General features: G+C 44.2%; 2 protein-coding genes across 3 annotated transcripts; both read right to left on the bottom strand.

The window, feature by feature from the left end:
- Positions 1 to 1,943: 1,943 nt before the first annotated feature.
- Positions 1,944 to 6,033, bottom strand: LOC103972337 (probable glutathione S-transferase DHAR1, cytosolic). Of its 2 annotated transcripts, none has more exons than XM_018820486.2 (6): positions 5,744 to 6,033; positions 5,550 to 5,640; positions 5,314 to 5,460; positions 3,646 to 3,763; positions 3,327 to 3,467; positions 1,944 to 2,188 (listed from the first exon to the last, which is right to left on the bottom strand). In XM_018820486.2, the coding sequence occupies exons 1-6, from the start codon at positions 5,808 to 5,810 to the stop codon at positions 2,099 to 2,101; spliced, it is 654 nt and encodes a 217-aa protein (XP_018676031.2). In that variant the 5' UTR covers positions 5,811 to 6,033; the 3' UTR covers positions 1,944 to 2,098. The 2 variants fall into 2 exon arrangements, with proteins under 2 accessions (XP_018676031.2, XP_064947237.1); XM_065091165.1 differs by having other exon boundaries at positions 1,944 to 2,173; positions 5,744 to 5,939.
- Positions 6,034 to 6,295: 262 nt separating this feature from the next.
- LOC103972336 (phragmoplastin interacting protein 1) lies at positions 6,296 to 16,373 on the bottom strand. Its single transcript, XM_009386640.3, has 4 exons — positions 15,806 to 16,373; positions 15,522 to 15,684; positions 7,397 to 7,443; positions 6,296 to 7,317 (listed from the first exon to the last, which is right to left on the bottom strand). The coding sequence occupies exons 1-4, from the start codon at positions 16,270 to 16,272 to the stop codon at positions 6,828 to 6,830; spliced, it is 1,167 nt and encodes a 388-aa protein (XP_009384915.2). The 5' UTR covers positions 16,273 to 16,373; the 3' UTR covers positions 6,296 to 6,827.
- Between the last annotated feature and the right edge of the window lie 39 nt (positions 16,374 to 16,412).

Genomic DNA, 16,412 nt, shown 5'->3' with positions numbered 1-16,412 from the left:
ATGAGGCCTTGGTTTGGCGGCCATGTCCAAACGGAGAGCTAACGGCGTCTTCTAACGTCGTTTGCAGACGTGGAAGTTGGGTACTGGATCTCCAACTGGGACCCAGCGTTTCGAGCAGTTGATGTCGTCGTCGAGGAAGGCGACGGGAAGTAGTGGGTGAGGGGCGTGCGGGGCCCTTGCTGACGCAACAAGCGCGAATTGTGTGATGACACGCGTGTCTCGACCCCTTCCGCGTGGGTTCCGTGTTTTAGCTTTCCGAAAGCGGGCGACCGTTTCACTTCTGCGCCCGCGTGTGGAGGGATCGATTACTCCAAGGACTACCTGACCATTTATTGGAGGATAGATCTGGGCCACGTGGGTCCCATCTTCCGAGTAAGGTTTACGCTATCGGGTGGCATCAACAATGGCGTGGCCGCGTCGAACATCGAATCCCGAGCAACAGTGACAAATTCCACGGTCTGCTCATCCTACATTTGCCCCCCGCTTGAGCTAATCGTGATCCAATGGCACACCATCGTGGGGAAGACAGTTGAGCGTAGCAGATCAATGAACCTTAACGTGGTCTTCGGTCAGACCTCTCAAATCTAACACAATTCAAGGCCGAGGGGACAACATAGTCATATCACACCCAACGATTAGATTCCAAAAGAGAATTGAATGGTTGACTTTATTCATTCGTACACATGCATACACACATACATGTATTTGTTTTCGAATCAGTAGTTGATATGGAGCTAAAAAGTGACGGATTATAATATGTCAAATTGCTTCGGTCAGTATTATGCTATATAAAGGATATAAATTATATACTAGAGTGTTCGGCAAGCTAATCGGATGATGCTGTTTTTTTTTGTCCATGCTATATAAAGGATATAAATTATACACTTAGAGTGTTCGGTAAGCTAATCGGGATATGATGCCGTCTTTTTTTTATGGTGGACATACATTATGATAGACTTGAAATAGATGATATTCGACCATCAACTTCTTTGGCGGACTAATTATATATTATTCCTCATAATTATATCTCCTTAATATTTTAATCTCTAGAAAACGATGAAAACGATGATCAAAAAAATAATTTTAATACCTCAATTATGATTTTGATAGTGACGAATGATGACACCACTGAGGGTCACAGGTGATTATTATGGATGAGAAGAGAGAACAACGACGAAAGATGAGACAAAGGAAGAGGAGGAAGTGGACGATGCAGATGCTGACGCTCAACATCTGCATCGACGTCGCTAGGTAACTGCATCAATGCCAACACAAATGTAGAGCAACGAATGGACCACTCAACATTTGTATCGATGCTAATGCAGATGCATAGTGACACAGTTTTGCATCTACGTCAATCCTAACAATGTTACAGGGAAGAGCGACATCGCTCGACATCTGCATCGGTGCCAATGCAAATGTAAAACAATGCTACTCTATATCTAAGCGACGTCGATACAATTGTAAAGCATTGTCACTTTGCATCACCATTGGTGTCGACACAGTTATCGAACGACACCAACGCAAATGTAAAACATAGACATTTACGTTATTTTCTTCCTCCTCTCCCTTTATCTCACCTCTCACCATCGCTCTCTCTCATCCACAATAATTACCCATATGACCCCTAAAGATACTTCCATCTACCATCATAAAAAACATAACCGAAACGTTGAAATTATCTTTTTATCTATTATTTTTATACTTTCATCAATAAAATCAAGAATAAATAAAGCTAGAAATTTTACTTTCATAACTATAGAAATTCCACCGTAAATTTTTTAGGTCTAGATACCAAAATGCTAAAAAGGTTTGCCTATAAGAGATAATCTGTAGCCATCCGCTTGCCTTCCCCTCAAATCCCACCATCCATTAAAATTAAAGCCTCATACTCTCCGTTGTCCGAATCCAATAAAGGGAAGGGTTATGAATGCTATCATACATACCTCAATCGCAGCAGATGGCCTTATCATTGTGCTAATATAACATGCGTTTTCCCAAGAGTTAATAGCAGCAGTTGAAAGGACATTAAGCGCATTACAGATTCGACACACTAATTAAAGCAATTCAACCATTTTCCCGCTAAAAACTACACAGATCAAGCATTAACTTTTGGTGCCCATCCAGCAGTCACGTACTCATCCTTTGCAAGCTTCGTCTTCTCAAACGACTCCTGGTTGAAGAGCAGCTGCAGAGATGTCATTACCACAATCAATGGATGAGACAAGCTTATGATGTCTCATCAACAGTGTTAACAAGATAAATAAGTTCAATCTTATTGTCCAGAGATCAAACAGCAGTTGTAGGTGATTATAAACCCTTAAAGGAACCTGTTCTAATCATGTTATCGGTCGCCTAAGCTTTCTTGCTTTGCAACCAACCTAATGTATCATCAATTTTCCATGTCAGTGGATCGCATGAAGGCTGAGTGATCTGAGCGATGAACCATGAATCTTTTTTGTCATCCGGCAATCAGAAATGACCAAAAGAAAAATGTGTCTCAGCATGAATTGTACAGAGTTGGCACTACCATGTTCTGATATGTGCTGGATAGATGAATGGTACTATGGTATTTTCTATTCCAAGTTGTGGTGAGTAATGCTTCCGCTGATAGGGATAAACAAAATAGAGTTTCATGTGCATTTAAATAAAACAAAACAACTGGGCTGGTCATGGATTTGAAATTCAAATACCATGACAATGTTAACAAGGCCTAAATTTCAAACACAAAATGCTCTACAGAATTCTAAATAACTTGCAAGCACGTGGTTAAATAATCAAGTTACGCTGCAATCTTCCGAAATGAAACTATAAGGTTGCCCATGCATCTGCTACCAACTTGACATAATTATTGTACATAGCATGCTGATCTCCGTGAATACTAATTTATTATAGACGATGCTTCAGAAAACCATTTTCCAATCAAGGAGGTGAGAAAACCAAAGCAACTAATCGACTGGTAGACTCCCAAGCAACAAACACAAAGGCCTTGCAGTTCCGTGTAAATCCTTTGAAATGTTGATCTCACAAAAATTGCTAGACTACTCTAGAACACTAATATGCTGAAAGAAAGGCTTAGTCACACTGGAAATTCAATCTATAAAGATGCTGAATAAGAGAGACACAAAGGTTAAGATTCTATAATCCAGTGTAGAAGATAGAATAGATTAAAATGGGATGTAAATTGACAGATTAAATGAAAAATATTGGAGAAGTGAACCACACAAGATGAATCCTAACCCGAAATGGTTACCTTCTGCTTTAGCACAACAGTATATGCAGAAAATATCATACTTGAAACTGCAAAAAGAACACCTTAAATGTACCTTAACGTAAGCATGAACATAGGTAAGATTCTCTGGAACCTTCCATCCTTTAAAATGATCAAGCACAATTATGAGATGGAACAACTTAGGTGCCAAGCTCAAGTCCACAGCAGATATGTTCTCGCCATTGACATATGGGCCCTGCCAACAAAAGATATTAACCATGATTTGAACAATTAGAGACCAATATAATTGAATGAGAAATACATCTCCCAGGTAGAACCAACTTCAATTCAACAAACTGGATTGAAAATTTTCATTGTAGATGCACGTAGATATGTAGAAACCTAGAAAACATTGAAGGCTTCATTACACTCACATGCTGTTTCAGATGCTCATCCAATCCATGTAGCTCGTCAACCAGAGCTTGTTCCAACCCATCATTGGCATCCTTGCTTTTCAAGAACTTTATGAAAGAAGAAAATATTTTTGATCCCCTGAATGAAAATTGTTATGGTAAATAACTTTTTTAGCCGTGACCTCGGGGTCGACGCGGCTGGTTCAGGGGTCCGAATGGCGGGGATCTTGCGTGGCGTGCCTTGGGTCCTTCTGGTGGCCGACCCTCGGCGATCTGGATGTCCCGTCAGGGGGGGAGCTCTACCGCAGCGTCGGGGAAGAGACAACCTCGTCTCGCACCTGCACATTGGTCGGGTTGGAGGCTCGACCCGACCCCTCCGACGATCAAGTTAGCGACGTGGAGAGGGTGGTGGAAGAGGGTGTGCTCTTGTGTGTGTCCTCCTCTTCCTCCGTTTAGAACGCAAGGGTATTTATGGGGAAGCTTACCGTTTCCTGGTGTACCCACCTGTGTGAGGCAGGGTCGCACCTCTGATGGCGTCTGACACTGTCACTGACGTTGCGTGGAGAACCGGATCGTTGCAGGGTATGGGCGAGGGTCGGTAGTCGTCCCGCCCTGCCATGGTCAAGCGTGCGGGGTTGGAAGCCGTTGCCTGATAGCGAGTGTCGCCAACGCGAGTCGAGTCAGCGTTATTGCTCTCCTCATCGAGCAGAGTGGCGCCCACGTGGGGCTTTTGCCGTGACACGTCATGTCGCCATTATTTCCCATATCAAAAATTGTAAACAAAAATTAACTAGCATTGATACTAAAAGAACCTACATTATGAAACAACTAGCGAGACAAAATCACAAATCTGTTGTCGCACACACCATAATAAAAGATGTTTCAAACCACTAGCATAATTTTGTACATGAAAACAACATAATGAAATTAATACAAACACAACGTAAAAAGGCTTATGGGTTTGAGGGGACTCATCTTTCAAATGAAAGAAATGAAAACGCTTTCTAGTAAGTTCCCATCAAATTTATTTTTGTTGAACTCAGCCGTGTAGTATCCATATTAACCAATTATCCAACTACTCCTTCCATTGTCATCTGACTAGGGTTCCCTACAAAGTAGTATGGCAGGCAGTTGCAAATGAAGAATTCTGTGCTTGTCTTCCAGACTAAAATTTGCCCCTTTTCTCTCTTCCTTTTATTACTCTTTGTCCAGTCTATGGTCTCCATAAATCCTTCGCTAAAACGTCAAAAGTGCTTCCAATCCAAATCAGCTAAAATCTGCATAGAACCGAACAAACCGACCAGTAGATTTGAAACAAGGCCCATTCATTTGTATTTTAATAGTACTTGGTACTGTTTTGTCATCCGACAGCATTTCCCACAAATCGTATCCTAAAGGATATCAATGACAATATAGTGAAGATGCTACAACTATTGTTTGTTCTGCAAATTAAGTAGCAAGGTGTCAAAAGCAGGCAGAGTCCCCTTCCTTATGGCAGGAGGTTTCCAACATCTTCTCTATTTAAGTCTTGTTCATTATCCACAAAAGCAATGGAAAACCTAGGGTTTTGAATCAAAAACCATCGGAAGGCCCTCAAAGCACAAATGTGCCTTTCCACATCCATTTCCTGAAGGACCTATTACATCTTCAGTATAAGATGACAAATAAAAAATGCAGCTTCAGGCTTACACTGATGAGTACTCCTGCGGAGCGACAGGCGATGGGTTCGGAAATTTCTCCTCCAAAATTTGGGTGATCACATCCGAGTCGGGAGCCCATTTACCATCGTCCAGCTTATACACTGGGACCTTACCCTCGGGGCTGATTGCCAAGAACCTAAGACAAAATCAAGGATGAACAACCCCATTTACTTCAAGAACACAAGTTAGAGACCCAACTTTCAGGCAGAAGACCAAATAATTCACCAATCCGGCCTGTTGCTGACGTCGATAAACTTCGTATCGTAGGGAATCTTCTTCTCCTCCAGCGTCAGAAGAACTCTCTGACTAAAGGGACCTTTTCTACACATCAAATGCAACCCAACAAGAGATCAATGACGAGATATGGAGGACGAAAGCGCATCAAGAGAGGGATTGAGAAAGAGAGGAGGAGGGTTTACAGTCGCCGAGGGCGTCGGGAGCGCCGACGGCAGCCTTGACGCAGACCTCGGCGGCGACGGCGGCCATTGCCAGCGAGGACGTATCGATGCGAAGGCAGAAAGCCTTGGCGCAGGACGGCGTAGTGGGCAAGGGATGAAGCGAGAGAGGGGAGAGCGGACAGAGATAGCAACGACGAGCGTCTGCGTTTGGATATTTCGATGGAAAGCTAATAAAGAGTTCGGATGTGGTGTTCCTGCGGATCTCATTGGGCAAGTAAGATCGGCGCACGTGGTTCGCGTTGATAGGCTCTTTGCAGTACGTGATGCTCAACAGATACTTCACCTAACCGCCATGCATTGGACTCTGAGCTACCCGTTCTTGTAATCAGAACTATCGTGGTCCCACGAATGGATTTGTGTGGGTCCCATAGATTTCCTCCACTAATAAAGTAGGTAGGGAACTATGGTATATCGTGTATCTATACAAATGCATTACTTGATGATTAATGAGAGTAGCATATGAATGATCCAAATATTTAAATGGATATAGGGACAAATATGTTATTTCCACAGTGAAAATGAAAGGAAAACCTCTAAAATTTTTGCTACCAATCATCAGACATCTGTCTTGCTTAACAAGTAAAAGGAGAGAAGGGAAAACAATATGGAAAACATTTGCAAAGGTAATAAACATTTGCGAAGGGAATATATCTAACCAACTCTGCTAGGATGGTCAGCTGGATACACTTATCCAAAAGTCAACTCACCTAGATTGACATGTTCCTCTTCCTCAATTCCAGTCTCCGAGGAGACACTGTTAAAGAGTTGTGTTTGCAAGTCAACTCACCTAGATTGACAGTGGACAGCTTTGACAAGTTGAACCTTTTTGTACTGAACATTTTTGGTAGCCCTTCTGCTATGGTTGGAAGCAAGTTAGCTGAATGTGAAACTATAGCAATGAGCTTCTGGTGCTGACAACATTCTGGTAAACACATCCTACAGGAATATTTACCTCAAATCAGAAAACCTCTGCAGAGCAATTCAGTGCACAAGTCCAAACTAGCATTCACAAAAATGGTGATTAATGGATCTACTTATCCATCACTTATTCCTCAACGCCTGCAGATGCACTTTTCTTTGGGCAAGAAGAAGACAGATGGCCAGGAACACCACATACATAGCATGTTCGTCGTTTCTTTTTTGTACTTCCAGCAATCTTGCTATCCTTATCTTTCTTGAGGATAGGCTTTGAGCAAGACTTTGATTCAACTTCCTTCTTTGGAACTGCATATCTGATTCTAACAGGCCTCCCACAGACAACCTTCTGGTCAAGCTTCAATGCGACAGTCAAGGAGACATTATCAGCAAAGTCAACATGTGCATAGCCTTTAAAATCGCCTGTGGCCTTATCTGTACCAAATCGGATGGATGTGACTTTGCAATCAGAGAAGAGCTTTCTCAAGTCATCTTCTGTTATATCCCATGCAAGGTTCCCTATGTAAATTCTATTATAGCCTTCAACAATTTCGGGTGCAAACTCTGATTTATGAGAACGATTGGACTTGTAAGGTTGTATCTTTAAATAAAATCCACCCCTGAATTTTGTTGAAAGCATAGTTAGAAATTGCAAAAGAGAGAGAACAGAACAATGATGACTGCAGGAAAAGTTCTTACATATCAGCACCATCAAGAGCTAGAGCCCTTTTTGCGGCAGCTTCGGTCTGAAAAAGGGCAGCAGTTATCAATGAGAATCTTTTGTCAGTGAATGAGCATGTTAACATGTGTACATCTCGCAAATGTATCGGTGCAGACCTGGATTTTATATCAACCACAATTTAACTCAAATGGCTACCATGCAAACAATAGACGGAACAATGCATCCAAGTCAGTATAACATTGAGGCTAACCCAAAAATAACACTAGATGAATCCTTGGAGGCATTTCATCAGTAAGATTCATATAGGCAATGAAAGCATAAATCTGACAAAGCAAGAAGTAACCTTGTCACACCAGCAAGCTTTGTACAACTATTGAACAAAAAAGAAACATCGCCCAAATAGAACTTTTAGTTTTTGCATATACATATCTGAAAACTTTTGATTGATGCACATGCCTCCAAATAGTCACAAAATCTGCATGTATGCCCTCTACATGTTTATACAAATTTCAAATACCAGTAAAAAGTTCAGCTTTTACGCAAAATCTAAAACACTTGTAAAGCATCCCACTGACCATACATTCTCCCAGTGAAATACTATCAGACAATTTTCACCTTGCCATTAATTTGACTTCTAAAGATTCTAATTGAGGCAATTCAAAGTAATAAAAAAAACTAAGTAGAAACAGGGCCCCGAGTTGTCACGGACTTAGCTAGAATTGCCTAAGTCGCGAGGCACCCTTGCGGTAAAGTCACGAACTTAGCTGAAGTTGCCTAAGCCGTGAAACACCTTTGAGCCAACACCTCAGACTTAGCTAGGATTGCCTAAGTCATGAGGCTCCCTTGCGACATACGCGTCCGCAAAGGTTCAGCCTAGTTGCAACCTCGTACAAGTCCCGAAGGACCTGTAAAACAAAAGGTTAATTAGATTGAAAACGAGCGACGGACAAGTCTCGACATCTCATAGAGAGGGAAGCTTTACAAGCAATTCAGCAAGCACTTTGAGTGCAAGAGAGAAAAGAGATGAAGGAGAAAACAAGAACTCTAGAAGGTAGAACGAACAGTTACAAGTCCACAAACAACTGCTCACCGGTGCCGGGCGCGAAGGCAAGTTCCCGTCAAGTTAACGTGCGAACTTGTGAAGATTTTTCAACACCCGACAATATACCGAAGCCCCATCCAGCCCTGTGCCACCCGGGGGGTTCCAGGGTGTTGAGATGGTTGATGTTTTGGGCGTTGCAACGGGCTGCATTTTGCAGCCCGTGACACGCGAAAACGGAGCCATTTTAGGGCTTTTTGGCCCGACGCGATGAGCAGTCGCACTATAATGTTGCAACCTGTTCGAACATGTATTTTTACAAGAAAATACACACAAAACCAAGACAAAACAGACTGTCATGTCTCTATATAAGCATGCAAAAGCGACAAACGGTTCGTCGAACGAAGTTGTTGCGAATGCGCGATGACCGTTCGTGACATTCTCCCCCACTTAAGCTGTCGACGCCCTCGTCGACGCTTGTGGGTAGTTGTTGATGATTGCTTCTTCATGTCGTAGGGTGTCTTCGGGCTCCCAACTGGCTTTAGTTCGAGGAAGCTTTCGTCGCTTCACCAAGTACTCGGTCTGCTCAGCTCCATTGGGTAGCTTTATCTTGCGATCCGTGAGAATTGTTTTAACTCGCTTCTCGTATGAGGCTCTGCTGGGGGGTAGCCGAGTTGGAATATTTCGGGAAGCATCTTGCGAATCTGAGTGGTAGGCTTTTAAGTTGCTGGCGTGAAAAACATTGTGAATTTTGAGCCACGCCGGTAGCTGCAACCTATATGAAACATTGCCCACCCTACTGAAAATTAGGAAGGGCCCTTCATACTTGCACACCAATCCTTTGTGTACTTTGTTCCTAAAGAATTGGAGTGATGCTGGTTGGAGTTTCACCAACACCAAATCGGCAACTTTGAACTCCTACGGTCGCCTTCCCAAGTTGGCCTACTTCTTCATCTTTTTGGCAGTCTTTTCCAAATAAGCCTGCGCAATATCTGCATTTCGGTGTCATTCTTTTGCAAAGTGATATGCTGACGAACTACTCCCAATATACCCGATAACCAAGGTGTGAGGAGTCGACGGTTATTGTCCTGTAATGATCTCGAAGGGGCTCTTGTTGGACGCAAAGCTCCGCTGCAAGTTGTAGGAGAATTGGGCAATGTCCAACAGCTTCACCCATTCTCGTTGGTTGGCACTTACGTAGTGCCGAAGGTAGTGCTCAAGGAGAGAATTTATCCTTTCAGTTTGGTCATCCGTTTGAGGGTGGAGGCTTGTGGAGAAATATACCTTAGACCCCAACAATTTAAATAGCTCAGTCCAGAATCAGGAATTGAGCATCTCGATCACTGATGATATTGTGCGGGACTCCCCAATACTTCATCACATTCTTTATCATCAACTTGGCCACCTCCTCTGCTGAACAATGTAGGGTTGCAGCAATGAAAGTTGCATACTGTGAAAATTGATAGACCACCACAAGTATCGATCTGAGTCCCACTACTATCGACAAGCTTGATATGAAGTCCAAGGAAATGCTCTCTCACAACCTTTCTGGTATGGGCAACTGCTCCAAAAGTCCTAACGGCTTCCGCTGCTCCACCTTGTCTTCTTAGCAAGTGAGACACGTTCGAACATATTCCTCTACATCAGTCCCTATCTTCGGCAAGTATAAGACCCTCTCCACGAGAGCCAAGGTTCTGTGAATGTCCAACCCAAAGGGAATCATGGCACTCTCTTAAGAGTTCACGCCTCAAATTGTCCACTCGAGGAATATAAACCCTATTCCCTTTTGTGTAAATAAATCCCTCCTGGACCTAAAATCGTCGTGTCTTGCCTTCTTAATGAGTTGCATCAGGGTTACTACTTGGGGATCACCGTACAGTCCATCCCTGATCCTGGAAAGGAAGTTGGAGTGCAACTGACTTGCTTGGCCTCTGCCCTCCAACTGTATGGCATTCATTTGCTCCACTTTTTGGCTCAATGCATCGGTCACGACATTTGCTTTTCCGAGCTTGTACTCCATTGTCATATTAAACTCAGCCAGGAAGTCCTGCCATCATGTTTGCTTTGGGAAGAGTTTCTTTTGAGTTTAGAAATAGCTCAAAGCGATGTTGTCTTTCCTCAGCACAAATCGCGATCTAAGAATGTAGTACTGCCAAACTCGCAAACAGTGGACCACCGATGTCATCTCCTTCTCGTGCACCGAATACCGCTGCTCGATCTCGTTGAGCTTGCGGCTCTCGTAGGCCATCAGATAACCCTCCTGCATGAGTACTCCCCCAATAACGAAGTCTGAAGCATCTGTATGGACTCCCCGTAGTCCGACAATTTGAGCACCGGTTCTTCCAACACAGCAGCTTTTAGATCTTGGAATGCTGCTTCACGTTTGTCAGACCATCTCCAAGGCTGCTCCTTCAGCAACTCCGTTAGTGGAGTTGCGCGCTTCGAATACCCTGCTATTAAGCACCGATGGTAGTTGACAAAACCAAGGAAGGATCTTAGCTCTGACACCTTCTTTGGAGTTTGTCATTCCGCAACAGCTTGCACCTTTGATTTATCCATACGATTCGATGCCCCAAGAATAAGATCTCCATTTGAGCAAAGTAGCACTTCTCCCTTTTCACAAACAAAGTATTCTCCCTAAGAACCTTAAAAATTGTCCGAAAGTGCTCGACATGGTCCTCGAGCGTTTAACTATAGACGACGATATCGTCCAAGTAGACAACCACAAACTTAACCAAATACTCTTTGAATAGCTGGTTCATAAGACTGCAGAACGTGGCCGGAGCGTTGGTTAAGTCGAAAGGCATCACCAAGAACTTAAATGCTGCGTACCTGGTCACGCAGGTACTCTTCGCTTCGTCGCCTTCAGCAATGCGCACCTGCCAGAACCCCAACCGAAGGTTGAGTTTGGAGAAATACTTTAATTTGCCCAATTAGTCGAACAAGTTCGCGATGAGCGGGATGGGATACTTATTCTTCACCGTCACTTTGTTGAGGGCTCGATAATCGACGCATAGTCGGAGGCTCCCATCTTATTTCTTTTGGAAGAAAACTAGAGCTCCGAAAGGTGCTTTGGAACTCCGGATGAGACCACCGCTTAGTAGTTCACCTAACTGCTTTCTGAGCTCTGCCAACTCTAGAGGGGGCATGCGGTATGGTGGTCTCACTGGAGGCTTCACTCTTGGCTCCAGCTCGATATGATGATCAACGCTTCTGCGTGGCGGCAGAGTCTTCGGTAACTCGGCTGGCATAACATCTATGAACTCCTTCAGAACGTTAGCCACCACAACAGGTTCATGAATGGCCTCCTCGTCGAGTGGCTCTAGCTTCATAGCAGCCACGAATGTTAATTCGCCTTTTCATACCCCATTCTTCAGTTATAATGCTGATATCTGTTGGGGTTTCCTGGTTCCTCTCCGAGAGACGGGAACCACACAAGGGTCGTCACCTCCCATCATACATAGGGAGTTTAGGAACGGATTGGCACCAACTTCGCCGCGTGCATGAACTCCATTCCAAGAATCACTTGGAAGTCGTCCAGTGGCACTGACATCATGTTGGTGCTCCCGCTCCATGTTCTGATCTTAATGGGAACTCCTTTTGCCAACTCGAAGATTTGCTTGGCCTCCGAGTTCACCACCTTCATTTGACTTGGGTTCTTATCCAAGATCAGCCCAAGTCGCTTTGCTTCTCAGTCGGCAATAAAGTTGTGGGTAACACCCGTGTCCACCATCGCACGGGTCGTTTGGCCATTGAGCTTAATGTCTACGTACATCAGCTCGCTGCTTCCTGCTTTTTGTGGCCTTGTCTTCATGTTCTCCCCCACTTGACCCCGCATAGCGTTCAACAAACGCATTACTCCCATCCGGGGTCCTTGCGACTCCTCATCGTCGCTGTTGGATTCTGAACTACTCTAACTAAGAGCGACAATCTTACCCTTGTCCAATTTTGGAGGATGGATAGAAGCTGTTAAGGCATTAAGTACTTGTTTCTGTGTGCACTCTCTCACCATGTGCGGCCCTTCGCACAAGAAGCATCCGCCAGGTTTTGGGGTCTTGCCTTTTGAGCTTAGCCCTTTATGAGAACTCTTCTTCCTTTGTTCGCCCCCGGGCTCCTTCCCTCGAGAATATTTTGGGAGCCAATTTCCTGAAGATTGTTTCCTTTTTCCCGGGTCCTCAAAGGTAACAAAGTCGGTGAGCCTTTCTACGACAACAATTGCCCTGATCACATCGGTGACATTCCTTCGATGCAGTTCTTGTTGAGCCTAAGGCTTCAAACCATCAATGAAGCTGAACAACTTATCCTTCTCGGACATATCCTATATGTCCAACATTAGTGCAGAAAATTGCTTCACGTAATCTCGAATAAAAGTACTTTGGCAGAGTTGTCTTAGTTTCCTCCTTACGACGAACTATGTGTTCTCAGGTAGAAACTAAGTTCTCAACTCCCGCTTTAAGTCCTCCCATATGTCCATCCGACACCGACCTTGTTGGATCTCCTCCCAACGGGTTCGCCATCAAAGTTTTGCATCCTCATTCAAATACATGGTAACTATCAAAACTTTGGTTTCTTCATAATCAGGTCTTGTAGCTTGAAAGTATTTTTCCATGTTGAACAGGAAATTCTCAAGCTCTTTAGCATCTCTGGCACCTCCATAATAATGCGGCTCGGGTGCCCTCAAGTTTTGTGACGATTCAAAGCGGGTGTTGCTCTCTCCCGCATTTAGTGCCCTTGTGAGTGCTTTCACTCTAGAAGTGAGTCTTTAGTATCGTCCATCAGTCGATCAACTAGGGCCTCAACCTTATTGATTCGGGATTCAGCTTCTTCTTGCGAGCTCTCTACCCCAAGAAGCCTTTGTTGGCCTTGGTAGAGTTCCTCCAAGCTCGCTTCAAGAACATCCAAGCGGGTTTCCGCCGCTGTGAGTCTCTCCTTATGGCTCTTCTTCCCGGTTGGCGCTCCAGATTGCGCCTCCTCCGCTCGTAGAGAATAGCCAATTTCTCGCTCATCATGTTCGTTGTCACGATCCTCCAAAGCGACTCAAATGACATGAGATCGAGTTTGCACTTACAAACAACCTGCGATTGCTTGGGGTAAAGGTCCGGCTTGCCCCGCCTTTTGCTCGATTCGCCACAATGCTTGGCCATGACGAGATTACGAAGTTGCTTTGCTGCTCGCTCGAATTGCTTGCTTGCTCGCTCCGATACCACAATGTCACGGACTTAGCTGGAATTACCTAAGTCGTGAGGCACCTTTGCGGTAAAGTCACGAACTTAGCTGAAGTTTCCTAAGTCGTGAAACACCCTTGCGCCAACACCTCGGACTTAGCTGGGATTGCCTAAGTCATGAGGCGCCCTTGAGACATATACGTCTGCAAAGGCTCGGCCTAGTTGCAACCTCGTACAGGTCCCAAATGACCTGTAAAACAGAAAGTTGATTAGATTGAAAACGAGCGACGGACAAGTCCCGACGTCTCGCGAAGAGGGAAGCTTTACAAGCAATTCAGCAAACACCTTGAGTGCAAGAGAGAAAAGAGAAGAAGGAGAAAACAAGGACCTTAGAAGGTAGAACGAACAGTTGTAAGTACACAAACAACTACTCAATGGGTGTCGGGCGCGAAAGCAAGCTTCCCATCAACTTAACGTGCGAACTTATAAAGATTTTTCAACGCCCGACAATATATCAAAGCCCTATGCAGCCCTGTGCCACCCGGGGGGTTCCAGGGTGCTGAGATGGCTGATGTTTTGGGCACTGCAACAGGCTGCAGAAAGCAGCCCGTGACACGCAAAAATGGAGTCATTTTGGGGCTTTTTGGCCCGGCACGGTGAGCGGTCGCACTGTAACGCTGCAACCTGTTCAAACATGTATTTTTACAAGTAAAAACACACAAAACCAAGGCAAAACAGGCTGCCATGTCTCTGTACAAGTATGCAAAAGCGACGAACGATTCGTTGAACGAAGTTGTTGCGAGTGCGCGAAGATCGTTCGTGACAGAGTGGTTAAAATGATAATGGTAGCTTTAAAAAGATATACATGCTAAGGGCAAACTTTCCCTGGTATGTATGGCTTGAAAGATGTAAACAATGAAACACAACTAAAGATTACTTATTTACAAAAGCAATGGAATACTCAGCAGATTCCATGTTTTTTTTTTTCTCGTCCAACCTTGCTACAGTGATCTATGTGCAAGTTTCTGTTGACAATGTCACTTCAATGGGCATGATTTACCATGAAAACATTCCAATGGGCACATAACTTCTATGTACTTATTTTCCATGGCAAGGACAAAAAGAGGATCCAATAATCATCAAATACTCCAAAAGTAGAGGAGCTAGCATCTTGACAATATTCATTCGATGCATCTTTCTCATGCTAACATATGTTGGATAACAAAATATATAATTCAGCATGGTTGTCTAACAATTGAAGTCAACTTAAAGATGCAAGAAAGTTTTGCAAAGTTATAACCGAAGTACAAACACATCTGCTATCACTTTTGTACACCTGAAACTAGTGAATAACGACCTGCATGATAGAAGACACAAAGATATTTTCCATAAACCACCATATTATAAAGAACACACAACACAAATATAAGACACAAAGTCCAATAGTGCAACAAAATGCAGCCCGATACAAATTGCAGAACCAATACAAAAAGTCCGATGTAATTCAGCTTAGTTGTCTTAGCAGTTCAAATCAGATTGTAGAAGCAAGAACGTTTTGTTAAGTTATAAAACCAGTGCAGAGAATGCATTTACTAGCAATCATTGGACACCTAAAACTATTGAACAATGACCTACATATTTTTTCCACAAATATGACAAACATAGTCCAATATGTGCAACACAAAGAAGCCCGATACAAAGTGCAGAACCAGTACAAGTTGACCATGCATCTCATGGCTAACAAGAATCATCCTTCTGTTACATATCAGATAAATTGGCAGAAATCAGGATACAAATTTAATATCAATTCAGGAGAAAAGGCACATATATCAGAAACTAGTTGACTTAGACCATGCAAACTGAAATAAATCGACTTAGAACAAATATATCCAGTCATTTTAGCAAATCCAATATTGAAAAGTTAGGGTTTAAGCCGACCTTGAAAGTGAGGATGGCGATGCCCCTGAACTTTCCGCTCTCAGGAAATGTCATGCAGTCCATCTCGGTCACAGTACCACAGCCCTCAAAGAAGCTCCTGATATCATCCTCAGACGAGTAATAGGGTATGCCACCAACATAAACCTTCTTCGCATTATGTCCACTGCTTAATAGACAACCAAACTTAGTAGGAGCACCGAATCGAACAGCTTTCGGGCTATCACATCAAGAACAAATCTTTTCAAAGCAAAGATCGGATTTAGAATAAGGGTGTTCAATCGTACCTCTGCTCGAGGTTGCTCGCCTCCACTGTCCCTTTCTCGCCGCAGTCCACGTCTGCGGTCTCACGTTCCTCCCCGTGGCCTTTGTTATGCTCCTGGTCCTTCTTCCGCCTCTCCTTCTTCCTTTCCTTTCTCTTCTTTCTTGCGCTCCCCTCTTGGCCGTTCTCTACGGACTCCTCCGCGACACCACCGCCACCCCCATCTCTTTTCCTTTTCCTGCTCTTCTGCTGCTCATTCGAACCACCGGGTGGAGGGCCCGCATCGTTGTTTTCGTCGCCCTCCTCGGCTCTATGGGAGGGCTTCTTCCGCCGCTTGGGTCGCTTCTTGGACTTGGAGCTTAAGACACTCTTAATGGTCTGCAACTCCTGGCTGACGTCCTCGCTCGGGGCGGTGCTCTGTGTGGCGCTCGACTGGGACTCCGCGAGGAGGTCTCTCAGCTTCTGCTTGAGCTTCTTGTTCGAGAGGACCATCGGAGGAGAATAGCCACACGAGCGAGAGGGAAGGCGAAGGCGAAACAGATTGGGCGGCGGCGGCGCGGCAAACCACAGAAGCTTTGCTCGGTAAAGAAGGAATGGCCGAATAGGGCCGGAAAAAGAAGCCGAACCGTGAT

The sequence above is a fragment of the Musa acuminata genome, chromosome BXJ1-11 (genome assembly GCF_036884655.1).
Source record: "Musa acuminata AAA Group cultivar baxijiao chromosome BXJ1-11, Cavendish_Baxijiao_AAA, whole genome shotgun sequence".
Lineage (NCBI taxonomy): Eukaryota > Viridiplantae > Streptophyta > Magnoliopsida > Zingiberales > Musaceae > Musa > Musa acuminata.
The sequence above is the reverse complement of the archived record's forward strand: the minus strand, read 5'-3'. Positions and strand labels throughout refer to the sequence as shown.